Source organism: Manis javanica, chromosome 4, assembly GCF_040802235.1.
Source record: "Manis javanica isolate MJ-LG chromosome 4, MJ_LKY, whole genome shotgun sequence".
Taxonomy (NCBI): Eukaryota; Metazoa; Chordata; class Mammalia; order Pholidota; family Manidae; genus Manis; species Manis javanica.
This window is the reverse complement of record NC_133159.1, coordinates 135,165,803-135,193,451: the sequence shown is the minus strand read 5'-3', so window position 1 is coordinate 135,193,451 and position 27,649 is coordinate 135,165,803. Positions and strand designations below refer to the sequence as shown.

Below are 27,649 nucleotides of genomic sequence, written 5' to 3'. Positions count from 1 at the left end.
AGAAAATGAGAACTTCACCACCACTTGCTTCCCTTGTAGTCCCCTAAAAGGAACATTTGCTCTCCCCTCTAACTTACACCCACAAGTACACAAAAGTATAAAATGAATGGGATGTTAATTTTTTTGTACACCCGGGATGATAAAGTTGGCTTATAATTGCATGTCAGGTATACTGTTTGTATTGCTTTGTTTTTCTGAACAAGGACAAGGTATAGGACAATTGTTTTTTCACTGATTTTTATTTCGTAACCAAATCCAACAGGAACAATAACCCAGAGAAAAAAGTTGCCGGAGACTGGTTTCATGGTGGAAAGGCATGAGCTTCCCATCAGTGACTTCTGTTTGTTTAGCACTTTGCCAAGGTGTCAGACCGAATGTCAGTAGACTGGAGTGACTCAGTTCTCTGGGCTGCCTCCCAAATCTAGCCAGCTGGTCTAACAGGCATTATGGCTCTGTAAAGCTGGCAGAGTAGGCCCCAGCCTTCATGGACTCAGCAGTTTAAAGGCTGTGAGCTTTTCTACTTTATAAATGCTGACAGGGGATGCAGTATTTCAAAAACAATTGTTGTGAGGGCCACTTGCAACAAATGTGTGGGGCCTGGGTGGGAGCGGGGCACCAGGGCAGAGGCTCTGGTTGGGAGAGCATGGCTAACCAGAGAGACTGTTCCCTCCTCTCAAATGTATCCAAGCAATCCCACTCTGCCCCCATTGAGGTTCAAGTCACGCTTGATCTCTGATTCTCTGGAGGAAATTCTATTAGGGAGCTGGGAGAGCAGAGCAGAGAGCAAGGGAGGCCACAGTGTCTCTTAGGCACACCACAACTCATTGGGCCTCCCTGGAATGAGCAGCTGAAGGGCTCCCAAGCAATCCCAATGATGACAGGAGCCACTGTACAACAGGGATGTGAAGCTACACTGGTAGTGTCATCCTCAACTCCAGCCTTATCTCTGTGGTTGCTTGAAGTTAAGTCCCATGCGCCAGTCCTACCCACGCACTTCCCACAGTGCCTTACACACAGTGATTACCATCTGCATTTGTCGTGTCCCCAGCTACATCTCGTTGGCACCTGGTAGGCAAGGCTCCAGCCTGCCCAGTCCCCTGGGGTTTAGAGAACAGCAGGATCCTGCTGCAGTGTTGTGGGTGCAAGGGCCCCAGGCTCTCATCCCAGAACCTCAGCCTCTCCTCTCTCGCAGGAGCCCTCTATTCACATGGTGTCCAGCAATGCTGGCATTTTCCTAACAGTTCTGTTCAGCTATGCAGGAGGGGGTATTAATGTAAATATGTCCCTCAACTCATCACATTTAACCAGAAGTGTTACATAAAGTAGGAGTAACCGCAGGAAGCTAGAAGAAAGGGTCTGGCTTTCCTGACAGATGCAGGATTAAACTCAAGATTTTAAAACTCTTCCCTCCATTTCTGAACAGAGAGTCCCCAAAAAGACATGTGCAGAGGAGCTAAGAAGGAATAATGTCATCTACTGAATTAAGTTGTTTCTATCAGCTGTTTCACCAGAGATGGGAAAAGAAATCGTGTTTTACATAAAAAATGGCTGTTTAAGTCAAGGCCTGATCAAGCAATCACAGGGACTGGTGGGGCCAAGCCGAAGGAACAGCAAGCTCTGAAATGCCATCACATGGAGCCCCAGCGTCCTGAGTCACTCACCCCCTAGCAATGACCTCATCACTAAGCCAGAGATTAAAGACAGACATTAAGACCCGCTGACATAAAACTTCTTAATGTAATCTGCTGGTCTACACTTCAGTTTTCCATTGACCCGTGATCAGGAGTGAGTGACTGGGCCTGGCCTATACCCAGTGCTCAGTGACTAAAAACACCCACCAGCTAGCTGTAAAGGGGATGGTCCTTCCTGCCCAAGATGATGCCTTCCAGAACTTTCTGGGCACAAAAATGCTCCTTGGCAGACAATTCTTAAAACATACAATATAAAGCTATGTGGCTCATCTGTTAATGTCACATTCACATGTGTATATATATGTATGTATAAAAATATATATATATGTGCACACACTAAAACACCATGGGGGAGATGGGAGATCTCAGGAAGAATGCTGAGGATAAGCAAAATTAATGGAAATTCCTATTTTTCTAATAACCATGTGACAGCATCACGCCCACCCTCTGCCTCCTGAACACACCTCAGAAGCCAGGTACCGACTCCGCCCGACTCCTAACAATGCAGAGGAGCTGGAGACAACCTCAAACTGAGGACTCACTGCCACATCCCCTCTCAGTGGTAACTCCTGTCCCCGCTCAAGTGTTCTGCCCTTACCCGCAGCTGTCTTTTCCCTTCAAATAGCAGGATGCTTGCAGCCATGGCTGAGTTTAGGCTGTCCACGCCAGGCACGACAGGGATCAGCAGCCTCCCGCCCCCAGTGCTCTCGGCCAACTGCAGGGACTCCAGGCTCACGCCGTGGGTCTCCCCACCTATCACCACAGCTGCCGGTGCCTCTGTCCAGTCCAAGTCGTAACTCTGGACCTCAAGATCAGGAAGCCAGTCTTTACTGGCTCCAGTTTCTTGGTCCTCCTCCTCTTCCTCCTCATACTTGTGAAACTTAGAGAGTCGCTGGTCACAAACCCAGCCATGGTTACTGGCTTTACTAGACATCTGGGCCTGGGTATAAAGGCCACAGTTGTCAGCCACATAGACCCGGGTGTCGTTGGGCAGGTAGCTGGGCACCGTTTCCCAGTCCAGATTGTTGATGATGGGCAACTGGAAATGTGCACCCATACCTGCCCGCAGAACTTTGGGCTCCCAGGCATCCACACAGCCTAAAAAATAAAAGACAGGATCCAATTAAGATTATAAACCTCCCCAGACAAAGGGACTCTGGAGTAAATCACTTAATTCTGAATTAGGAGATGAAGCAAAAAACGTCCTTTCATAGCCTCCTTGACAGCTGGGATCTCTGCCTGCCCCCTTATGGCAGCGTCCAGTAAAGGGGTTATAGGATTAATTCCTGCTAGTGCTGAAAGAGGCTTTATTCATCCCTTCAGTACTTACCATGCACACGTGCCAGGCACTGTGTAGGAAATACAAAGACCAGCAAAGCCCCCAACCTCAAGGAGCTCATGGTACAGTGGGCAATGGCATCGGGACAATGTTTAAGCAGGTAAGCAGGTGAAATACAATACAGTAATAACTGATGTGACAGAAGCCAGAAACCCCTACACGAAGCAGGGCTACCGGGAAAAACATCCAGGAGAACATGACATTGAACTGGATCTAGAAGGACAGGAGTATCCTGTCAAAGAAAGGCCCCTATAGAGGACAAAGTTACAGAAAGGGGAACAGTGCCACAGTCCTAGAACTAAGTAAGGTGATCAGGGCAATTAATGGGTGGGGGTGTGATGGGAGATAAGAAGGAGGCAGGCGAGGACCAATTTAAAGGAAGTTGGGTGTGCCAGGCTGAGTTTAGGATTTAACTCAGAAGACAATATGATGCCACTGAAGGATTTAAGCAAAGTGGAGACAGAATTTGTTTTAGAAAGACCCATTTGGCTTCAGTGTTGGATCTGGATTGCAGCAGGGAAGACACTAGAGATGGGAAATCAGAGTGGAGGCGATTCCAGTGATCCAGGGGAAACCAGGCAGCAGCCTGTCACCCACACGCAGCCCTCCTCTCACACTGCAGTGACGAAGGTCAGACAACTGTTCTTCCACATACTGTCGCACGCTAAGCCCAACCACCTCTACCCCCTGGCATACACTTGGCCTTTCCCACAACCACAGGCTGAGACAGACAGCAGGACCAGGGCACAAAACATCGACCACCCTCCCCTGACCTGTCAGCATGAGCCTCCTCACTACAAGATTTTAAAAATTAATCTGTCAAACTTCAGGACAGATCAAATAGACACCAAATTTAAAAAGGGAAGTAAGACATGAAGAACATGACACTGCTCGCACATATCGCCCACCATGGGCTTCCCCAGTTCCTGCAGGGAAGCAGAGATGGGACTTGGGCAGGAGGCCAAGAGGCTGAGGCAAGGCAGGGACAGAAAAGAACAAGATAAAATCCCCCTCACCCCACTGTCCTCCATACAAGTAACCACAAAGTGTTACTTACTCGGCCTCTCATACGCCAGCCAAGAGCATCCATGTGGAAACCACGCCACTAGGATCGCACAGGCACATTTCCCAAACCAGACCTGCTCTCAGAGCTCTCGACGACAGGCAGGTGAGTGGGGTACTCATGACAGGGCCCCAGCACCTCGCTCTCACACTGGCAGGGAAATGCACTCCAAGGAGGGGCGACGGGGAGGAAGTCTCAGCAATGGGTGCCACTATTCGTTGACACTGAATGGTAGCTTGAGTGTCTCTGAGGACTGATTGTCGCCCTCTCACCCTCCTCCCAAGTTGTAACAGGCATTTTAGGCATGTCCCAACTGTTAGGCAAGTCTGTTTAGAACCAGGCCTACTATCCCCCATTTCTGTGGAGAGGAGGCGGAAATATACTGAGGAAAACTTGTGTGTGCTGTGTTGACCCAGCCTGAGGCTAAGGGAACATGTCATGACTTCATAATCACACCGTTAACATCATTCCCTTCAGGGGATTCAGAATGTCAAGAACTAGGCGGGTCTCATATGCCCAACAACTTGGGAACTCAAGACCATCAAATAAAGGACTTGAAAGCAAGTGTTTAAAATGGCATCTATTTATTTTCCTGATTGATTTTAAATTTTCTTTAATAACTTAGGTGTCAAAATAACTTTAAAAGACATTCAACATTTACCAACTTACTTACTCTGTGCTAGACACAATGCTAAGTACTTCAAATGCATCACCTCACTGAATCCTCAGAAAACCCTAGATTCTATTACGTACATTTTACAGATGAGGAAGCTGACACCCCAAATACTGCTCAGGGACATACAGCTACTAAAGGGCAGATTCAAGACTCAAATCCACACGTCTGCCCATAGAGCCAGCTCACTTACAAAGGGCCACCACCCTACCCGACCTTTGCCCAGGGCTCTTACCTTTGGTGAGTAATACTTTGCTGCAGCCGGCTCCAGCAGCAGATCTCAGAATTGTGCCCAGGTTCCCAGGGTCCCGGAGGTTATCACAAATCAACAATAGGGGCAGGGAATGGCACAGCTGAGTCTCTGGGTATGTTATCTTGTCAGGGTCAGGTTTGACAAAAATCCCTGAGGAAACCAAACAGGCAGTTTGTCTGACGTGGGCATGAGAACTACTTTAACTTTTCCTATACTTGCCATTTTTTCTTCTGAATTACATTAAGTAACACATGCATAATATTCTGATTGCAAAAATCCAAAGTCCTACCAGTGAGCCCCTGCCACACCAACTGTTTTTAATCTTGGAGTGTATCCTTTCAGAACTTGTTCCAGGCACCTACCTACATCTTTGTACATCTGCCCACATACAGGTGCTTTTGTCTTTTACACAAAATCATACTCTATGTATTATTCTATATAACTTGACTTAGAGAATTTACCATGTCAATACAGAGCTACTTTATTCTTTTAACTGCTCCATGTTATTCTGCAACAATACACCACATTCATTCAGCTCTTCCCCAACTAACATCCAGATTATTTTCAAATTTTCCCTATTATAAACAACCCTGTGTGGAATATCCCTGTATGACTCTGTGTACATAATGTCAAAATACTTCCCTAGCAAAACACCTGTAAGTGAAATGGACAGATGATGTCTGTGCACTCTTTATGTTGACATATACTGCCACACTGCCCTCCCACAGGCTATCCCAGGTTACTCACACCAAGAACACACAAATACGTATCCCTAACATCAATGACTGCAGTGGAAAGGATTCAGGCATCTGTGTGCCATAAAAAAAGATCCTGCACTTAAAGTCACAGATAGCCCCAGGCCATTCAGTGGGGGGCCCACTGGAAGTCCTTTAATTTCCACTTGAATGGCTCTGATGAGTAGTCTCTTCATCTAGAGGCCTCACTTACATTACTGGATTTTAGATATGTGCCTGAAATCTGACAGATTTTGCTAGATCTTATCTATTTCTTCCTTTACACTCCTCTAATCTGAAATAAAACATAATTAGGATAAGCTAAATAATACGCAATTTTAAAAGCCATAAACTGATGAAAACAGTCATAATGACGAAGGGGGCTACAGAAGCCCAGGGCAGGCTGGCCACTATTAGCACATATGCCCAAGTGGAAGCATGGTAAAAGTGAGAGGTATTGTCACTGTAGCATGGAGCAGGGATTAGAGAGGTACAGCTAATGAGACTACAGTTACTTTGAGAGAAGGACTTTGGTAGCCCAAGTCACAACCCTAAGGGACAGTTCTGAACAAAGGAGAGTTATAGAAACAAGAGATGGTCCCCAGAATTTCCTCTCCCAACTAATAGATGCACAGACAGCCTGCTGCAGGGAATACACATGCACAACTGATATGAGAGGCCCTGGCCTAAACATTAGAATCTTGACAATAACTCCTCCCTGCCCCAACTGTTCCTTCTATCTGAGAGAAACCTCTACACTTACTGCCATTCAGTTCTCAGATCTTAAGTAGAACTCCAATGTCAAAAAGGTACAAAGAATTTAGTCTTTCCATGTTTAGAAAAAACACTTTCAAGTGCTAATAGACATCACAGTCTATTAGAATCAAGTTAGATTCAACCAAATGAAGGCAGGTTTCCTGTTCCATGGGCTAAACATGGCAATAAATTGCAGCTTACTGTTCAGATCTGCTTCTAGAGCAAGAGAGTCAGTGATAGATAGGTATCACTACACTAGCAGAGGCTTTGTGGAAATGGAGGGCTAAATATTTTGATAAACATTTTCCTAATTTTTAGTTGGATGTTAAAGGTTGAAGAAGTGACCTAAAAAATACAGGGTTTGAGAAGAGTAGCTATTCTTAGAGACTATAAAGAGCCATAATACAACTGATCACAAAAAATTGGTTTCATTTTCCACCAAAAATACTGTTAAGATGCATAGACCTGAGAAGTGTATTTTTCTGTGTCTTAAGAAAAGGCTAGGCAGGAACATACTGAATTTGGTTTAAACTAAATTTGCTGCCATAAGGTAAGTACGAACGAGTAATCCTAGGTCTCTGTGTCTAGTGACACACCGTATAACCACTGACCCATTATTCCTTGCGGTGTTACTAGGTCGGACCAATCCTTGATATCCTCAAATTTCACCTTAATGAGGCTGACACCTTTCAGTTTATCAATTGGCAGCTCCTTTATGTATTCCAGACGACTGAAGAAGAAAACTTTTGGCACAGCACCAGCTCTAAGAGCATCTGCAATCAGCCTGCGGCCTTCCAGCAGGATCTTCCCTTTCTTTTCACGAAATGGCCTGGACTTAACAATTGTCATTACACTGCTGTGGGTAGAAACAAAAAGATGATTACCAACATCCTTATTATGGAGACACCTAGATCTAACAGAACGAACTTCACAGAAACGAACTAACGCCAAGGAAGACATGTATTCTGCTCTCCGTGCATAAAAAAACCAGCGATTCCAGTAGGAGGGAAGAGGCTAGGGTCCTGATAGGAGGAGGGAAGAGATACGTTAAATACTCGATAAGCCTCAGGAGCACATCACCTCAGCCTTCGGTCCCCAGGTAAAGCCTTATCATAGCGAAGCCCCGATTCTTCCCAGGTGCTGGGTGTCTGGGACGAGGGCACCTGAGGCGGCTGCTTCCGTTTCCACTCAGGACTGGCCTCATCCGCCGCCTTCGAGGGCTGCTTCCCAGGACCGGGCTTCCGTCCCACCACCAGTCCGGATGGAAACAGCACTTTCACGGGGCTCCGCCGCAGCGCCCGGACCCAGCGCCGCGCGTCCAGGTCCCAAGTCTGGACCACCGGCAGCAACAGTCGCGTGGCGCAGCCTAAGCCCTTCACCAGCGCCGCCATCTTTCCTGCGGCTTTGGTTGCGTCACGACAGCGCGCCGGCGGCGACCAGTGCCGTCGCCGTTCCGTGTGCGTCTTCTGCCGGCCGTGCGGCGCTGTGCTTTAGCTATGGCTGCTCGTCGAGCTCTGCACTTTGTATTCAAGGTGGGAAACCGCTTCCGGACGGCGCATTTCTATCGTGATGTCCTGGGGATGAAGGTGCATACGGGGCCGAGAGGGGCGGGCGCGGCAGGGGGGCGCGGGCGCGGAGCCGCACGTGACCGAGGTAGGTAGGGAGGATGAGGGTGTGGCTGTAAATCAGCCTGAATCCAGGGGTCCGACCTTAGCCAGTGGAACTCCCTTTAGCCCCGTCCCGTTTTCGGCTGGCTGCAGTGTTACGAATCGGTGGTTGGATTAGAAAGGGGGCTTACACTACGAGTCCCGAACTACACGCCCACACACTTATTTTCATTTAAGTTCCTTCGCAAATACCTGCCGAGCTCCTGCCGTTAAGGAGCTTCCAGTCTAGTGGGAAGACAGGATACTTTAAAAATTTTCACTTTTCCAGTAAACAGTAATTCAGTCTTTTCTGGTTTGGAGCCTTACGGTTTAGATAACAAGCACATCTGGAGTTCTGTTTCTCTCAGGGCTGGTTGGAATAATCTCTTTGGGATCCTCAATCACTGCGTGAATGTTCCGACTCTCCCCCCAACAGTTCAGATCTAAGTGTGAAATCAGAACCCATTTTCCTCATCAGCACTCGAAGCGGCCTCTCTCTCCAGCTCTGAGCAGCTGTGATTCTGTAGGGGTCACCTGGGTGGCAAACGCACATGGGAGCTGTTGGGGAGCTCCTGATAAGCAAGGACTTTAGAGGTGGAACAGTGCAGTTTAGTGTAGAGACAGTGCAGAAGACACGGGGTGCAAAGAAATTACCTGACAGGTAATTTTAAAAATACCATCCATGTGTCATGGTGCTGTGTTGAACTTTGGTGACAAAGATGAAAATGATCCCCGGTGTCTGCCCTCCATTAAAGTACCTGGGATGGGGGCAGGGTGAGTTAGTTTTGTACAGAGTTAACAGTAAAGCAAGTTGGAATTTTATAAGTGATAGAAAAACCATAGCTCTCCCTTAATGTTTCCTCATTGATTAACGTTGTGAAGATTAAACACATTGTTATATTTGTGGTATTTGATACTTGTTTTATGTGTTAGCTACTATTATAAAAATGCAACAGGAGAAATTAACTCCAACCTGGGTCATCAGGAAATCATTCATGGAATGCTTGCATTTGAGTTGACCTCTGTAGATAGGTAGAATTTCCACAGACCAAGATTAGAGGGAGGAGGATGCTAGAAAAACCTAATAGCCAATTCAAAGATAAGGTGTGTTTGGGAAACATCACTATTTTATGTGCCTTTAGATTAAATTACTTCATTTAAGTTAAGGAGCTGCGATAGCAGAACAAATAGGTTGGGGCAAATGGGTTGCTTCTGACAATATCTAGAATACTATGCTAAGGGTTGGAATTAATGCACAGTAAGTAGGAAGCTCTCTTACATTTAGAACAGGGCAGTGATGTGATCAGATGTGTTTTAATGATATAATTTTATGATGGCATTAAGGAAGGAGATCAGCAAAAATGCTTTTTAATAGTCAATGAGAGAAGTGATGGGAGATTGAACTGGAGCGATAGTAATTTAGGGAATCAAAAAGGAAAACAGAATCTAGAGCCTCCTGTGTACTAGGTTCTGTATTAAATGCTTTAATAAATTATTTTTTTCACAACATATTAGGAGACTCAGATCCTAAGCAGTGTTCTCAGCGTTACAGAACTGAGTGGCACAGCCAGAGTTCCCAGTCAGACTTCTCTCATGCTGAAGGCCATACTTTTTTTTTTTTTAACTCCACAGCGCTGTTTCCCAAACGAAACATATTTCACAACTTTGCTTGGTTGCCTGACCTTCATTATCCAGCTGTTCTTCCTTTCCTCAGTTAATCATAGCTTGGGAAAGATATAAAACTTATTTATCTTTGTTTTACAAGTAAAGCTCATGAATGATGATGTCTGTGTTTTGGCAGTTTGTGCTAAATATGCTCTGTGCAGTACTAGTAAAACTTCACAATTGATTCTAATTCCCTTACCAGGTTCTGCGGCATGAAGAATTTGAAGAAGGCTGCAAAGCTGCCTGTAATGGGTATGACACCTTATTTCTTAAAATCTCCTTTAGTCTCTGAATGTCCCTGAAGAATAGAAGACAGTTTCTCAAAGTGAGTATAAGGCAATGAAATAAATTAAGGAGGCATTGAATTAGGGAGGCCAGTTGAGGAACACAAGTATATATCCTCTAGATGAAGCAAAATGTCTTATCAAGGATCTCTTAAGCTTAGTAGCCATGGCAAAGTGGAAAATTCCAAGGCCTGATGGAAATTGCATGCTTGTTGATGGATAGGCAAAAAAATTAAGTCAAGTTGGAGAACTGTCTTCATAGGATTCTGTCTCCTACTTTCAAGAATAGGTAAGCAAATCTTTGAAATAAGTGCCAGACAGATGGTCTTTGGAGCCTTCAGTGATGGGGCCTGGGAGCACCGTGCACAGCTGCTTTTAGCACCAGCCGAGGTCATCTCCTCTTCGTGGGTACTTGAGCACCAGAAGGTGCTCTCTGCCCCAGTAGTTCTTTGAGGAGGCCTGAGGCAGATTTTGTCTGTGGTCACTGGGTTCATTTATTTTAATTTTTCTAGGCCTTATGATGGGAAATGGAGTAAAACAATGGTGGGATTTGGCCCTGAGGATGACCATTTTGTTGCAGAACTGACTTACAACTATGGCATTGGAGACTACAAGCTTGGAAATGACTTTATGGTAAATACCATTTTGTTCTAGCAGGTTTTGGCTGTGCCTTTTATTGAGATTACTGCGGCAGCTTTAGGTATGAACTGCTGCATTGATGGCTTTAATGATTAGTTTAATGATGTTTTCAATTAAAACAAGCCAACACTGTCTCGGAGCTGGTTTCAGGATGAAATGTGTTTTCCAATGTGGAAGACAAGAGTCGTCCAGGGGAATGACTGAACCTTGAGAGGGAGAAGGGCCAGTGTCATTCGTCTGACTGGGTCCTGATCACTATCCAGAGAAATGTTTCCTCTCTAATAGACTGTCATGATTGGACTGGGCTATTATAGTCGATCCTAGTCAGAGAAAAATCTGAGAAGGTTTTAAGGATAGAAAAAAGGCACTGCATACACTTCATTCATTCATTCATTCAAAAACTCAAGGTACTGTTTACCTGTTATAGTTTCTATCACTTATTCAGCAGTTACTATGCTAGATATAACATCGCTAGGCCCAAATATATAGCAAGATTGGAGTAACTAATTTTTACAGTGAGGCTTCTGAGCAAATATATATCATGCTACATATTATTTTCATCATTTGATCTCATTTAATTCATGTTAAAATAATGGTATTTAGATGGAAGTTTTTATGAGGATCTAATATCTATAAAAGTCGTAAATGGAAAGGACTTTCAAATTTGATCTATTAGTATATTTGTTTTCCTCTCTCTCCATGTCTCTCACTGATTTACTCATTTAACAGATATTTATTGTGACCTACTATATGCCACGTTCCTTATTAAGTCCTGGAGATACAGTAAAGGGTGAAGCATTTCCTTGGCCTAAGGAGTTTCCTGTCTCGTGAGGGGAACAAATAAAGAGACAAGAATACAGGGTGATAGCACTAAGATTGGGATGAGAACGGGGGTGTGGAAACACATAGGAGGAATTCCCAGCCATTCTGTGTATCTTGGGGAAGAGCATTCCAGGTAGGAGGTAAGAGTTGAGGGAAAGCTTCCCAGAAGGGACGTCTGAGCCAGGTGATGGGGCTCGGGACGGGAGGGTGAGATGAGTGGCCTTTGTGTGTGTGCAGGCCTGGAGCTGAGGGAGCATAGCACTCAAAATCGTGAGCAGCACAGTCTGTCTGGAGCTTGCTGTGTGAAGAAGGGAGTGGGAATTGTTGAGGCTGGAGAAGTGAGCTGGGGTCAGGTCATACTAGGACATTCAGACTTTATTTTAAAAGCAAAGTGAGGCCGTTTTTAAGCAGGGGAATAACATAGTGTTTGTGGTGTGCAAGACAACCTAATGAGCACGGGGACTGGAAGTGAGGAAACTGGCTCACAGGAAAACAGTTTAGTAGTGGGAGGTAACAGAGGTGTATCTAGATGATCTAGATGGTTAGGGGGTAGAGTTGATAGGATTTGGTGATTGAGGATAAATGAGAGTTTCCCTGTTTCTCCTTGTCTTTCTTTTCTTTACTCTCCAAATTTAAACCAGAGAAAAAGGACCATCTTGGTCCCATCAACATTTAATGAGCCCTGGTCCCTTGTTGATTGGTGAAACTGCAGGTACTAGAGGTCATGTAGGTGGAGAAGACTTTGGCTGCTTCACTGTGGGTCTTCCTGAGAGGCTGCACTAGTAAAATATCTCCGAGGAAAAGTACTTTCTGTGTGCCTCAGTTTGTGGAACAAAATGAAAACAGGTTATGTAGAAATCCCATATGTGTAAAAATCTCCACTATATTAAAAAGAAGATCAACAACTTAAAAAAAAAAAGCAAAAACATTGAACAGATAGCCCACAGAAATTAGAAATGCCTCTTAAACATTGAAAAAGATATTCAGCCTCCAAGCTGCCATTTATCATGTCAGATTGGCAAAAATTAAAAAGTGTGTCAACACACTGTGTTTGAAAGGGTGTTGTAATACTGCCATTCTTCTGCATTACTAATGAGCATGTAAATTGGTACAACCTCAGTTTGGCACCATTTCAAAATAATGCGTTTACCCTTTGACCTTGCAGTTTCACGTCTAGGGATTTAGTTACATGTATGTTAATTAACATGTGAAATGACTGATGCATTGTTATTTATTATAGTATTCAGTCGTGCCACAAATGTATATTGAGTGACTGCTATATGCCAGGCACTGTTGTAGGAACTTTGCATAACCAGTGAACAAAACAGACAAAAATCTGTGCCTGGCAGGAGAGGGGTCCAAGGCCTGACAATAAATAGAATAAATAAATAAATCATAAATATGTTATTTTAAAGGTGAACATTATTATGGGGGAAGAACAGAGCAAAGTAAGAGGGGTTGGGAGTATGGGGCATATGACTGGTTTTAATTTTAAATAGTGTGTAGAGCGTGGGTGTCAGTAAGGAGGGGACATTTGAGTAAAGGCTCTGAAAGATAAGGGGGCTAGCCACGTGGATATCTTGGGGAAGAGCATTCCAGGTAGAGAGAATAGCCTGTGCAAAAGCCCTCAAACAGTGTCTGCCATGTTCAAGAAAATGCAGGGAGGCTGTTATGGCTGGAATAGAGAGAGCAAGAGGAATGTGGGAGGAGATGGGTCTGAAATGGCATGGGGTCAGATTGTGTTGAGCCTTTCAGGCCATTACAAGCTATCCCGGAGTGAAAAGAAGAGCCCTTGAGAGTTTTAAGCAGAGGAAAAACAATGTGGGGGTTGCCACCATGCTAATAGACTGTGGGGTGTGTTTCAGAATGTTTACTCTGGCTGCAGAGTGGATAATGGATTGACAAGACTGGAGACAGAGAGAAGATCTTAGGATAATCCAAGCTAGAAGTGAGGCTGACCTTATCAGAAGGCATAGTGTACCTTACATTTTTAGGTATGTTGATTAAACAATGCTCTGATAGTTGGTTTAAATTTTTTTGTTTAAAGAGCAAAATAAAATCAAAACCTCTTAAATAGATATAGCCAGCAAGCCACAGTAAGATCAAGATTTCTTTGACTAGATCTTTAAAATTAGGAGAGATTATCTTTGGTATTAATATTAAAGGGATCAAACTTCTCTGCCATTTAAATTTGTCCCACAATTCACAAAGTTTGCAATCTTTGTAGGAGAAAAGCATGCAAAACCTACTTTAAAATCATTGGAAGAAAATTTTGAGTGCCAATTTAAATCTTAGGTGAGTTGATGTAAAGGCAGTGGGGTCTTGCTGCAGTATCTTGTTCTATAAAAGATCTGGTGTGATGATGCACTTGGGTGATCCTTTCGTTTGTCACAGGGTATCACACTCGCCTCAAGCCACGCGGTCAGCAATGCCAGGAGACTGGAGTGGCCACTCACTGAGGTTGCAGAAGGTGTCTTTGAAACTGAGGCCCCAGGAGGATATAAGTTCTTTTTGCAGAACTGCAGTCCACCTCAGTCAGGTAATTATACTGGGACTCCTAAAAGCACTCTGTCTAAAGGTGTCTTGGTGGAAAGAGAGAGAAGCTGGATTTTTTCTCCTGTGGAGTGTTTTATATTGGCATGACATGTCTTTCCCAAGCCAGTGTTTTTGTTCTCTCAGAAATTATATTCCCATATTAGAACTTTTGTGCTTAACTATAGGGGATCTAGACTGGTTCTGTTCTACTGGTAATGGATCTGTTGAGGATACTTTCAGTTGCGACTAACAAAAAACTCAACTCAAATTAGCTTGAACCATAAGAAAACTTGTTAGCTCATAGAGCAGGTGTTTTGTAGATAGGAAAGATTTCAGGGGTAGCTGATTAAGCAGCTCAGCAGTGGCATCAAGAGCCCAAATTTTCTCTCTTTTCCCTTGTCCATGAGGATTCACTTGTCCGAGAGCCAGTTCCCCTCAGGGATGTAGGGGGGCTGCCAGTAGCATATGGGGCTACATGCTCCCACATTCTCTTCTAGCAGGAGAGAGAGAGACTGACTTTCTGTTATCTTTTTTAAGAGCAGAGCAAAACTTGCCTAGAATCTTCCAGCAAACTTCCTGGTCCGATTTGATTCACATGCCTGCTCCAGAACCAATCACTGACAAGAGAAACAGGATCATTCTTAGGCCAGGTAGTCATATCCATCCAGCTGAGGTCAGTTTCCCAAACTATAGTGCTGTCCTCATGAGTGAGGGTGGAATGGAAGTGAGGAGCCCCCCACACTGACTGCCGTAGAGAGCAGGAAAGAAACTGTGCGTGATGTTTCGACTACAGAGGCATCCTCACCGTACACATATGTAATTCCTGCCAGTTCTGCCACCTGCTCTGCCAAAAGGAAAACAAAAGCTAAACAAGAAAAAAATACTGGTGGCGAGCAAGGGCAGTCCTGCCTGCTATTTCTCTCAGTGAGCACATGTTCCTGAGTGGACTGGAGAGGGGAGACGTGTGTTTCTTTCCTCCACTGGTCTGCCTCAAGTCCCAAATACCCACCATCCAGCTTGATTGTTGTGTTTAGTGCTACTTGCTTTTCATCTGGGACTCAGCAAAAGAAAGTGATCTGTTTCAGTGTGGGAGGTGAGACTGCACTTTAGGACTCACTAAGAGATGGTATTTCTGTACGTCACTGGCGATTTAAGGAATTTTTATGATTATTGATACGTGATTGTCGCTTTATATACTAACTTTAAAACTTAACTCCCCCATCACTAATTCCACTGTACATCTTTTACCCTACTATTAATGTTTCCATATGTAAAAGTAATAGAGAGCCCTATAATCCTAAGACGTTTTTGTCCTTTGGAGTGATAATATCTCTGGGGCACTCATCCATGAGTGGTTAAATAGTCAAGTCTGTGAGTCTAGCAGGTGTCCATCCTTCTTTTGAATCCCTCACTCCTGGGTAGTTTCACCCACTTATTACTATTCCTGCCCCTGTATCCCTTGGGATCCCAGTTGTCTGGAAGTTGTTGATTTCTCAGTGAATGGAGAAAATTACAGCAGTCTGCCAGGGAGAGGCACTTGTGAGAAGCACCTTGTCTTTGTGATGGTATTGCTATTCTAGCAAATGGGACAAAGGCATTGAAAATGGAAGAAAAGCAAATTTAACACAGATGTAGACTTGGAGCAGCTCTTCAAAAGGTCACTTTACAGTGTAAAATTTCCAGTAATGTTAAGTGTTTTAATATAACTTTTAACTCTTTTAAAAAAATTGTATAGTTGACCCTTGAGCAATGCAGGGGTTCAATGTACTGACCCCTGGCACAGGTGTATACTATATATAATTCTTGATTCCCAAAAACTTAACTACTAATAACCTACTGTTGATTGGAAACTTTACCAATATAATAAGCTGTTGAGTAATACATATTTTATAGGTTATATATATTATATACTGTATTTTTACAAGTAAGTAAGGTAGATAAAAGAAAATATTTTTTTTCAAATTGTCATGAATCTCCAAAAACTTTTCCAATATTTTTGTTGAAAAAGCTGTGTGTGTAAGTGGTCCATACACACAGTTCAAACCTGTGTGGTTCAAGGGTCAACTGTCTTTTTTTTGGGTTGTTGTTAAGGAGATTTCCATTTCATGTAATTAACCTAGTGTTTTTTTTTTTCCTTGGTTTTTCCATCTTTGGTGTCAGATTAAAAAGGAAATTTTCTTTTTTCCACCCCGAAATGGTGTAAATAATCAGCTATATTTTCATGATTTCATTTTTTAAACTTAATCCTTTAACTATCAGGAATATATTTTGCCATGTAATTTGAAGGTATAACTTTTTCCCACCAAATGAGAAGCCAGTTGTCATCGTGCCATTTATTGAATAATGTGACCTTTCTTACTGACTTAAAATCCCTTTCTTATCATAAACTAAATTCTTATATATGATACATGGTTGAGCCTGTTTTGGTCTTTCTCTTCCATCGCACTGACCTGCCCATTCCTGCTGTTTTATTACTCTGTAGATCCTGTGTTAAAAGTAACTCTAGCAGTGTCTGATCTTCAGAAGTCCTTGAACTACTGGTCTAATCTGCTGGGAATGAATATTTATGAAAAAGATGAAGAGAAGCAAAGGGCTTTGTTGGGCTATGCTGATAACCAGGTGAGAGACCTTGAAGTTCAGCTTATAAATGAAGTTCACGTGATGGTTATTCCCATAGTTTCTTCATAGTGATTCACTACTTTATACAGATAAACAGTAAGAAGATCATAAAAATTGCTGATAACCCCACCACCCAGATATTACCTTTACTGATATTTGAGGATATATCATTTCAGAAGTGAAATTGCTGAGTCAGAGGAGCTATAGACAAGACTTAATCCTATAATAAGAATCTGGTTTCTTTTTTTTTTTTTTTAAAAACCTAGCATTTGAGCCTGATTTAGTCCTTGTACTTTGGCCTAGCAAGTCTACTCCTTTATTTTATTTTACAGATGTACTCATCATATATGTACACAAAGAAATGTGTACAGGATTGTTCGTTGCAGCATTGTTTGTAATAGCAAAATATAAAAAATGACCTAAATGAGGAATAGTTGATTAATTTATGGTTCATCCATAGAATGGTACTATGCAGCTGTCAGAAAGAATGAGACTCCTGTGGTAAATTAATCAGAGAACAATAAGGTTCAGAAAATTTGTAAATTATGCTATTAGTGTAAGAAAAAAGGTATATGCATGTCATGTGTCTAGAAGGATACATAGGAAACTGCTGACTGGTTGCTCTGGGGTGAGAGTAGTAGGGAGACTTAGTTTTTACTTTTTTCCTCTAGTATTGTTTGAATTTTTTTTTTTTTTTTTACTACATAGCCTGTCCTAAAAAATAAACTCACTTTCTTATTTCTTTTCAGTGTAAGCTGGAGCTGCAGGGCATCGAGGGCACAGTTGACCATGCAGCAGCTTTTGGAAGGATTGCCTTTTCTTGCCCTCAAAAAGAGGTAATGTTTGGTACCAGATCTTTTGTTTAAGCCCTGGGACGAGCTAGTTGAGCTAGCTAAGAACCTTGGCCCTCCCTTCTGTAGGGTTGTTCTGATTGTGGCTTTGGTATCAAATTCAACAGTTGTCCAAAGGGTGGCTCAGACAATAAAATTGAACAAGTGGCACCTGGGTTCTTTCTGGTCGAGCTGACACTCCTGTAGGGCTGATGAGACATAGGAGTGGTACTCGGCCCTTTGCTCACTTTGCCTTTTTGTTTTCCTCAAGTTGCCAGACTTAGAAGACTTGATGAAAAGGGAAAAGCAGAAGATTCTGACTCCCCTGGTGAGTCTGGATACTCCAGGAAAAGCAACCGTACAAGTGGTCATTCTGGCTGACCCAGTAAGTATTATGCAGGACAGGGACCCAGTAAGTAATATGCACCACGGGTTTCTCCTGAGATGTCTTTACCATATTTCCTTTCTTTCTCGGTATAGGATGGACATGAAATTTGCTTTGTGGGGGATGAAGCATTTCGAGAACTTTCTAAGGTGGATCCAGAGGGAAACAAACTGTTGGATGATGTGAGTCTCATTTCTAAATTTTTATCACCATAGGCCCAGAGGGAGTGGCGTTAAGTGTGTATGGGGAAGGGCCAAACAATAGAGTCCAGTTCATTCTCTCAAAACCGTGTCCTTTTGCTGTTGGAGTCACTTTGGAGCCAGGGACTGTGTCTTCGTTGCCACCTAGATGACCCTTGTCTGGGTGCAGCGTTTGTGCCTTCCCACAGCCTCAGGCTGCCTTGGGGAACCACTGCTGTCGTAGCCGTCACCACTCTGCTCACTAAGTGGAAATGCCTGATGCCACCTCTCTCACCTCCTTAGTCCTTTCGTTGGTTTTCTCCATCTACAGCTTCATTCCCTTCTTTCTAAAAGGAATTGTTCTAATCCGCATACAAATAAGGTCCTATATCTCCCATCTGTTAATCATTTATTTATCCCATATCCCCTCTCCAGCTTTCTTTTTAAAGAGTTTGCCTATACACCGTTTATACGTCTTTCCTCCCCGCTTTCACTTCTGCACTGCCTCCTGTCACTTAGTGACATGCTCGTGTTGACATCAGGGATCTCCATCCTGCCAAACCCAACAACTATGTTTCTGACCTCATCAAGTTCAGTCTTTCAGCAGCACCCAAAGCAGTTGTTCATTGTTGTACCCCAGCGTCTCACACATACCTGCTGTGTAGACTCACCGAAGACTGTTGACGATTAAAGGAATGAATCAGTCTGTTCTGGTTCTTTCACTAAAAATCTGTATGACTGACCTTAAGCAATTTACCTAAAGTCTCTAAACTTCAGTTTTCTTACTTGAAAATTTGAGAAAATAAGATAATCCACCTCATGGGATTGTTGTGTGGTTTATAGAAGTTGGCAAGCTGCTGACATAATAACGGACACTATGTTAATTAAAGCAGGAAATGTATAGAAAATATAGCATTTATAAATTTTACCATAATAAAAACAGAATCTTGGGCAACCTCTCTGTTGGTAGACTGCTGGACTCTTTCCTTCTTGCTCTTTTATATCATTGACCAACTTCCTCCTCTTCTGAGCTCTCTTCTCCTGTGGTGTGAGAGACGTTGCCACCTTCCTGTCTCTCAGACAGCTTCTCCTCAGTCACAGGCATGTCTTCTGTTTCTGATCCCAGATGATGTTACCCACAGTCCCACTTCGGCTGTCTTTTACACACTGCATTCTTTCTCTGAGTAGAGATTGCTCACTACTCTGGTTCCCTCTGCTCTGAGCTTCAGCCACCACCATTGTCTGACTACCTAATTTCTAGTTTCTGTTCCTGCCTGAGCTCCAAACAAGTATTGTGTTCTTGTTATTAATGAGTTAAATATATACGTGGAATTTAAATGTACAGAAATTTAGGGTTTGACTTGATGAATTTTGGCAGTTTACAATTACTACTGAAAATACAGAGCATTTTCATTGCTGCAGAAAATCCTCTCATGCTCATTTCCAGTTAATTCCTGCTCCCACCTCCTGGAGGCAGCTACTGTTCTGGTTTGTATCACATTAGTTTTGTCTGTCTTTGGACCTCATGTAAATGGAATCACTCAGTAGGTATTCTGTGCCTTCTTTCACTCAACATTTTTGAGATTCCTCTATGTCATTGCACATATCAGAGTTTGTTCTTTTTCTTTATTGTTGAGTAGTAGTCAGTTTTATGAGTATAACAATTTGGTTATCCCTTCTTCCAGTGGTGTACATTTGAGTTGTTTCCAGATTTTTATCTATTACAAGGAAAACTGCTTGGAGCATTGTCACATAAATCTTGTAGACATGTTTCATTTCTCTTCACCTAGGAGTGGAACTGCTTTTACCTTATAAGAAACTGCCAAACACTTACTCAAAGTGATTGAACCATTCCACACTCCTGTCAGCCTTGTATGTATATGAGAATTCCAGCTGCTTTACATGCTCACCAACATTTGTGGGGCTTTTTGGTTTTTGTTTTGACTATTCTAGTACATGTAAATGCTTTCTCATTGTGGCTTTAATTTGCATTTCCCTAATGACGATGTTAAGTACCTTTTTTATGTGCTTATTGTTTATATGTATATCTTCCTTTGTGAATTACACATTTAAATCTTTTGCCCGTTTATTTCCAAAATAAATTTTATTTTTAATACTTCATTATTGAAAATCCCAAATATAACCAGGAGAGTATGACAAATCCTTATAAAGCTGTCACCAGTCAACTCTGTGACAGAATTTTTCATCTTTCTTCCTATCCTACTTTTCTTTTCTTTTCTTTTTTTTTTTTTGCTGGAAAATTCTAAGGCAAATCTGAGACACCATGTCACTTCAACCCTAAATAATTAAGTATTTTACACATTTTAAGACGATTTAGAAGAAGTACAAGTTAAGGAATTTTCTTACATACCATACTGACATCATCACACTAAAAATCAGCAGTATATCCTTAATGTCACCTAAAATCCAATTCTTATTAAAATTTCCTTTAAATATGGTTTTATACAGTTGGTTTGCCCTGTGTATTTTCAGTTAGCTTTAATGTAGTTGGACTATATCAATACAGAAACTACATGATCCATTGAGTTTCATGAACAAACTAGCTGGAAGACACACCTCTGATCTAGTCTACATTTTAGCCATTCTAGTGTATTCTCTAATCTTTAATATATGAGTTTATATTCACTCTTTGTGCCTTGTGCACAATATTTTATTGTTCTGGAATGCCCCTTATTTGAGAATTTGTTTATTTTTCAAGGCCTATTCAAATCAATGTTTTTTTAGTTTGGTTAATTTTTTCTTACTGATCTGTTAAGAGTTCTGGATACCGGTCATTTGTTAGATATTTGCAAATGGAAGTACTTTGCCCAGTCTGTGTCTTGCCTATTTTTTTTCTCAATGAGTCTTTTGAAGAGCAGACTTTTTTAAAGTCGAATTTGTCAACTTCTCCAATGTTTACTGCTATAGCCAGACTAGTGTTACAGCCAGTGAAACCTCTTCACCTGGGTAAACCATGGACATTTCAAACTTGGCATGAATATAACTTATTTTACTCCACATCCGTTTTTCTTTTAATAATACACAAATAAAAATTACTCCTTATTAAGCATCTCTCATATTAATATTAAGTGCTTTGTATATAGTCTACAAATCTTTTCACAGTCTTCAAGGTTGATAGCATTCCCCGTTCAGTTGAGGAAACAGAGGCTTTAATGGCGGTCCTTCAGCCGCACGCCAGTTCTTTTTCCTCTATGCTCTGCTCCTGCTCCTGAACAGCACTGTGTGTCTGTTAGCCCAGTTGTTGAAGCTAGAATCCTCAGAGCCAGTTTTTAGCATTTAAACACTTTTTATTTGGGAATAGTTTTAAATTTACAAACAGCCATTTTTTAATATTGTTTGTCCTCACTTCTAAATTCTATTAGCTATTAGTCACCAAGTGCTATGAGTTTTGCCTTTGAAATCTCTTGTCTGTCTACCTGTTGAAAGGGCTCCATTATCACCTGTAATGCTGCAAAAGCCTCCTCCCACCCTCTAGTCAATCCCTGCTGCCACCACTAGCTTTTGGAAGCAGGAATCCAGTAATTAAAAAACATCTCCATCTTGTGATAGCTCACTGTTGTCTCCAAGGTAGATCCCAAACTCTTTGACAGAGCATGATACACGTTGGCCCTTCTACTGCCTGATCATCTGTGCTGCCTCTCCTCCCTAACACCCCTGTTCCAGTCCCGGTGAACTATTTATATTAACCAAGACACATTTGTCTCCACTCCAGGGCTTCTTCCCCCCCTCTTACTCAGCTCATCCTTCAAAACTCAGAGACATGCTTGGGTTCTGTGCACCAGAGTTTGTTATTTCCCCCCACTTTTTATGGCTCCTAAAAGACAGAAATTTATGCACCCTTATGGTTTTGGGGTTTTTCTGTTTTTGTTTTTGGCATATCTTTGATTTTAAAATACTTTTTATTTTCACCAAAACAAAAACTCCAATAGTACTAAGATTTTATATAAATGCTGTATACCAATGTCTCGCCCCATCTCTGATTCCCCCGGCCCAGGGTAATCACTTTCAGCTTTACCATTTATAAATAAAAAATAAAAGTATTTCTGTTTTTTCATTCTCCGCTGCAGATATTTTTTGACTTCCTGCCGAGGTTGATGAGTGTTTTTACACTGTTTCTCCAGTTAGTTAATCCTTTCCTTTTGGTCTCATACCACTTTGTTTATAGTTCTATTACAGCAGATGCCCCAAAACACACACACACTCAGAGCTCTTTCCATATCTGAGTCCTCAGCCAGTCTAGATGTTCTTCAAAGCCTCAGACTTTCTCTGCTGCCACACATGAACCCAGTGTAATACTTTGTTCAGAATGAAAACTAGCATTTTTAAAGGTATTTCTGTACTTACTCTTAATTGACTAAATCAATAACAGCTATTTTAGCATATGCTTGGTTGTATTAGGAAGTTTTAAGAAATTTAGGTTCTAAATCTAGCCCCCTCTGCGAGCTCCTCTCCGTGTTCACAGCCTCATGGAATCACAGAAAGGACGGACTCTGGTGGAACCAAAACATACTTTTAAGTAGGAGGCCCAAAACTAACCAAACAGTACCAACATCGGTGGAATGGTGTGGGTGAGGGCAAAGAAAAAGGCTCAAGTAGCTAAAATGTCAGCTCGTTTTTCACATTTGGTCTCATTATTAGACTGAGTCCCATGAGCACTAAAGCGTCTTGGGGGCCTACTCAGACACTAAGAGTGACAGCACTTTCTGTTCTGCCAAAGGCTCCGCAGCCTGGTAGGCTTGGCCCTTGCTCTCCGGGCAGCCAGCCAGCCACACTGGCTGCGGTCCTTGCTGTTTACTCTGCAAAATGAGAAGCCACAGGCAGTTGCCCAGTAGTCATCAGCATCCTCTGTCAAATCAAACAAATTAAACAAGCTCTGTACTGAATGAACACTTTAATCATTCATTTCCTGATTGTAGACAGTGCCGTTAGGTACAAAGTGGACTACAGTGTTTTGTTTTATGGACTTCTGTTTCTATATTTTGTTTCTATAGGCAATGACAGCAGATAAAAGTGATGAATGGTTTGCTAAACAAAATAAACCGAAGGCTTCAGGTTAACAGAAGACATCATATGGAACAAGCATTTGTGACTCCTCCCTAGCACCTGGGAGGCCTCATACATCCGTTTCTGATAAAAGCTCTCACAACTTGGTTGTATCCTGTAACAGGCAAGGATCCTGGGTGATGAAAATTTGTGTTTTAGTCTTTGAAAGCTATGATATATTTTAGAGATAAAATCCTATTATCAGTCTAGTGCAAAGGTTGTGTCCCATATAGCTGACCCAGGCTGGAAAATAATATATTACTCACCTAATACAGTTACACACAGAATGTGCTATTCCAGTGCCATTGCAGATTAAAGCAAGGGCAAAATCCAGTGCAGTTTGTAGCTATTAGATGAGTAATACATTATTTTCCAGCCTGAGACAGCTATATGGGTCATTACCTTTGGCTGGGGATGAAGGGAATTTTGATAGGCATGTAGATTTTATAAGAACTTTTCAAATAAGTCCAAATCAATTGCTTATAACCAGAGTACTTCAGCACCTAGTGATCATGTACTGTTATCATCTTACTCTGCAGGCTTTGACATTAAAACGATAATTTTTAAAGAAATTTTGTTGAATCAAAAGATTTGGTTAACACTCCCACATTCCTTACTTTAAAATTTTGAGTAGACAGAAAACAGATGGGAGGATCTAATGTGTTACATTGCTACATGCCTGGCTCTGTGCTAGTTTCTTTATATAATTTTTTTTAATCCTCACAATAAGAAAACATGTTGATCTCTGAAAAATGGATTAGATGATTTCTTCAGCCTGAACAACAAAAAAAATGTTTTCTTGTTGTTTTCTGTTTTGTTCTATAGTACAGATTATATAAATTACTGGCAATAGAACTATACTGGGCATAATTATGCTTAAATGTTTTTTGAAATGATACTTCTGAAATCAAGCTGTTACCCCAGCCTGTAAGACTGATTATTTATAGTGGTAGCCAGGTTCACATTTTAGGAAAGAAACTGAGGACGATGGAAAGTACTGACTCAGAGAACACCATTTCCAGAATAATACATATGAAATTACTTGTAAATCACAGCCTCTGCTCTTCTCCCTTCCTGGCAGGGTGGAGTATGGAAACTTCAGAGTGGATTTCAGCTTATCTTTTTATAGGGTGATCTTAACTTTCACTGAGAGAAAAAAATCCTTTTCCAGCTCCACAGCACTTTTCATTCAATTTAAATTATCTTAGAGAAGCAATCATGAGTTGCAACATTTTTCCTATACATGGGGAAGTTCTTATATGAATTTTCAATAACCAAATATCTGTTTCTTTATGATTTGTTAATTCTAAGATTTTCTATTAGATTATTAATTCTTCGTGTTTATCTCTAGTAATACTGTTATTGGGAAAAGAAACTATACTTTGCCCAGTGTATTAGGCTGCTGTGATGTGGCCTTCTAGGTTTGCTACAGTAAAATAAGTGGTTTATTATGTAAATACTGAATGATTAAACACATTCTGGATTCCTCTTTATCTGCTTGTCTTATATTTTAATAGGCCAAAATTTTTTTCCTTAAGTATTACATCCATGTGTGATAGAAGTTAATGCTCTTTATCTTCCTGGGATCTTTTGGCTTTATTATAACAGCTCCCTTTTACTATCTCATTGCCTATCATTTTTCCTTTGTTGCAATCTTTCAAATATTTTACTCATCCTAAAACAACTTAGTATACAACTTTGACCTTTTACCAAGGAAACCAGAAGTTTACCTCTACACAGTACAGCTAATGATTTTAAACGAAAAGTTAAAATTACTTTCCCACCTCTGGGGATGATAGGATCAACTAGAAAATAAAGTTTCATCCAAGGTGGTATTTTTAAACAGGTGAAGTTGGAAGTTCTTCAGTTTCTCCAGAGTTGTGTGTTCACAGTAGTCATTTTGTGTTTTGACTTGAGGGGTTGTGGAATCTTAGCATATTAAGTTCACATATTCCTTGAGTTTAAATCCAGGGAGATTGAGAATGGCTATGTTGCAGGTTAGAATGAAGTCCGTGTGTGCCTGACATCCTGGCAGAATCAGCTAAGCTATGGTCATTCAGTGCTTTATGGTGACTTTCTGCCCGTCTCACCTGTCGCACGGCACCCTGTGGCTTAGCAGTTTTCAGGAGGTCTTCAACTTTGGTCACTGGAATTATTGTAAGGATTAGTGGAACATTTCAGTTTGGTCTAATATTTCTTACCTTGATCCTTGGGAAATCTACAGGAATTTTACTCTGGCCTTAAGAATCAATAAAGAAGTGCCCTTGCCTCAGACCTCTGTATAAGGTAATAGAGTCAGTGGTTCAAAAATAAAAACAATATAAAAAGGTACAGATGGGAAAGTCTTGCTTCTACCTCTCCCCACCAATGCCACTCCCTCTGCCTCTCACCAAACATAAATAAAAATACTTTTTCCCCTATTCTCCACAAAGCAAACTGTGTATTTTGTAACTTTTTTTAATGTATCCTACAGTTGCTTTCTGCAGTCCTAATTATAGTACTTAGTATTTTATCAGGTTTTACAGTGATTTACAGAATGTATGACTATACCTGAAGCTCCTAAACTGACACCATATTTTGTAGAAAAAAGTTGTATTATTTTTACTATTCACATTTAGTGTGAAACGTGGTCCTAGGCATCAAAGTGTGCTCATAATAGCCTCCAAAGATGAGAGGAGCACAACTGTTGTACAGTGTGGCTCTGGCCCAGTTTACTAGTTCCAAGGAATAGTTCCTCAGTCACTATGGAGTCCGGGGAATGCTTCATTCTTTTTTTTTTTTTTTTTTTTTTTTGTATCATTAATCTACAATTTCATGAGGGACATTATGTTTACTAGACTCCCCCAATCACCAAGTCCCCCCAAAATACCCCATTAAAGTCACTGTCCATCAGCATAGTAAGATGCTGTAGAATCACTACTTGTCTTCTCTGTGCTGTACGGCCCTCCCCATGTCCCCCCCCAACATTATACATGCTAATCATAATGCCCCCTTTCTTACCCCAACCCCGCTTCTCCCTTCCCACCCATCCTCCCCAGTCCCTTTTTTCCCTTTGGTAGCTCTTAGTCCATTCTTGGATTTTGTGTTTTTGCTGCTGTTTTGTTCCTTCAGTTTTTTTCTTTGCTCTTATACTCCACAGATGAGTGACATCATTTGATACTTGTCTTTCTCTGCCTGGCTTATTTCACTGAGCATAATACCCTCTAGCTCCATCCATGTTGTTGCAAATGGTAGGATTTGTTTTCTTATGGCTGAATAATATTCCATTGTGTATATGTACCATGTCTTCTTTATCCATTTATCTACTGATGGACACTTAGGTTGCTTCCATTTCTTGGCTATTGTAAATAGTACTGTGATAAACATAGGGGTGCATATGTCTTTTTCAAACTGGGCTGCTGCATTCTTAGGGTAAATTCCTAGAAATGGAATTCCTGGGTCAAATGGTATTTCTATTTTGAGCTTTTTGAGGAACCTCCATATTGCTTTCCACAATGGTTGAACTAATTTACATTCCCACCAGCAGTGTAGGAGGGTTCCCCTTTTTCCACATCCTCGCCAACATTTATTGTTTGTCTTTTGGATGGTGGCGATCCTTACTGGTGTGAGGTGATATCTCATTGTGGTTTTAATTTGCATTTCTCTGATGACTAGTGATGTGGAGCATCTTTTCATGTACCTGTTGGCCATCTGAATTTCTTCTTTTGAGAAGTGTCTGTTCAGATCCTCTGCCTATTTTTATTTGGATTATTTGCTTTTTATTTGTTGAGGTACGTGAGCTCTTTATATATTTTGGATGTCAACCTTTTGTAGGATATCATTTATGAATATATTCTCCCATACTGTAGGATGTCTTTTTGTTCTATTGTTGGTATCCTTTGCTGTACAGAAGCTTTTCAGCTTGATATAGTCCCACTTGTTCATTTTTGCTTTTGTTTCCTTTGCCCAGGAGATATGTTCATAAAGAAGTTGCTCATGTTTATGTCCAAGAGATTTTTGCCTATGTTTTTTTCTAAGAGTTTTATGGTTTCATGACTTTCATTCAGGTCTTTGATCCATTTTGACTTTACTTTTGTGTATGCCTTTAGACAATGATCCAGTTTCATTCTCTTACATGTAGCTGTCCAGTTTTGCCAACACCAGCTATTGAAGAGGCTATCATGTCCCCATTGTATATCCATGGTTTCTTTATCATATATTAATTGACCATATATGTTTGGGTTAATATCTGGACTCTCTATTCTGTTCCACTAGTCTATGGGTCTGTTCTTGTGCCAGTACTAAATTGTCTTGATTACTGTGGCTTTGTAGTAGAGCTTGAAGTTGAGAAGCGAGATACCCCCTACTTTATTCTTCCTTCTCAGGATTGCTTTGGTTATTCGGGGTCTTTTGTGGTTCCATATGAATTTTAGAACTATTTGTTCCAGTTCATTGAAGAATGCTGTTGATATTTTGATAGGGATTGCATGGAA

The 27,649-nt window shown here is 41.5% G+C and overlaps 2 protein-coding genes across 3 annotated transcripts; one reads left to right on the top strand and one right to left on the bottom strand.

Annotated features, from left to right (window-relative positions):
- Positions 1 to 220: 220 nt before the first annotated feature.
- On the bottom strand, positions 221 to 7,938 carry MRM3 (mitochondrial rRNA methyltransferase 3). Its single transcript, XM_017677318.3, has 4 exons — positions 7,590 to 7,938; positions 7,121 to 7,365; positions 5,002 to 5,169; positions 221 to 2,789 (listed from the first exon to the last, which is right to left on the bottom strand). Exons 1-4 carry the CDS (start codon positions 7,898 to 7,900, stop codon positions 2,248 to 2,250), a joined length of 1,266 nt encoding a protein of 421 aa, XP_017532807.3. The 5' UTR covers positions 7,901 to 7,938; the 3' UTR covers positions 221 to 2,247.
- A 3-nt stretch (positions 7,939 to 7,941) lies between these two features.
- On the top strand, positions 7,942 to 24,670 carry GLOD4 (glyoxalase domain containing 4). Of its 2 annotated transcripts, none has more exons than XM_017677319.3 (9): positions 7,942 to 8,095; positions 10,023 to 10,072; positions 10,617 to 10,737; positions 13,960 to 14,104; positions 16,583 to 16,719; positions 17,469 to 17,555; positions 17,821 to 17,934; positions 18,030 to 18,116; positions 23,126 to 24,670. In XM_017677319.3, exons 1-9 carry the CDS (start codon positions 8,006 to 8,008, stop codon positions 23,189 to 23,191), a joined length of 897 nt encoding a protein of 298 aa, XP_017532808.1. In that variant the 5' UTR covers positions 7,942 to 8,005; the 3' UTR covers positions 23,192 to 24,670. The 2 variants fall into 2 exon arrangements, with proteins under 2 accessions (XP_017532808.1, XP_017532809.1); XM_017677320.3 differs by having other exon boundaries at positions 7,946 to 8,041.
- The last annotated feature ends 2,979 nt before the right edge of the window (positions 24,671 to 27,649 follow it).

Bases quoted from the DNA above. Each gene is read 5' to 3' on its own strand.
- MRM3 (XM_017677318.3), bottom strand. From the start codon at position 7,900: ATGGCGGCGCTGGTGAAGGGCTTAGGCTGCGCCACGCGACTGTTGCTG. The intron at 7,366-7,589 runs GTGATGTGCTCC...TTCTACCCACAG, and splicing joins CCTGGGGACCGAAGGCTGAG to CAGTGTAATGACAATTGTTA. The intron at 2,790-5,001 runs GTAAGAGCCCTG...TTTATTTTTTAG, and splicing joins CAAAGTATTACTCACCAAAG to GCTGTGTGGATGCCTGGGAG.
- GLOD4 (XM_017677319.3), top strand. From the start codon at position 8,006: ATGGCTGCTCGTCGAGCTCTGCACTTTGTATTCAAGGTGGGAAACCGC. The intron at 10,073-10,616 runs GTATGACACCTT...TAATTTTTCTAG, and splicing joins TGCAAAGCTGCCTGTAATGG to GCCTTATGATGGGAAATGGA. The intron at 17,935-18,029 runs GTAAGTATTATG...TTCTCGGTATAG, and splicing joins TGGTCATTCTGGCTGACCCA to GATGGACATGAAATTTGCTT.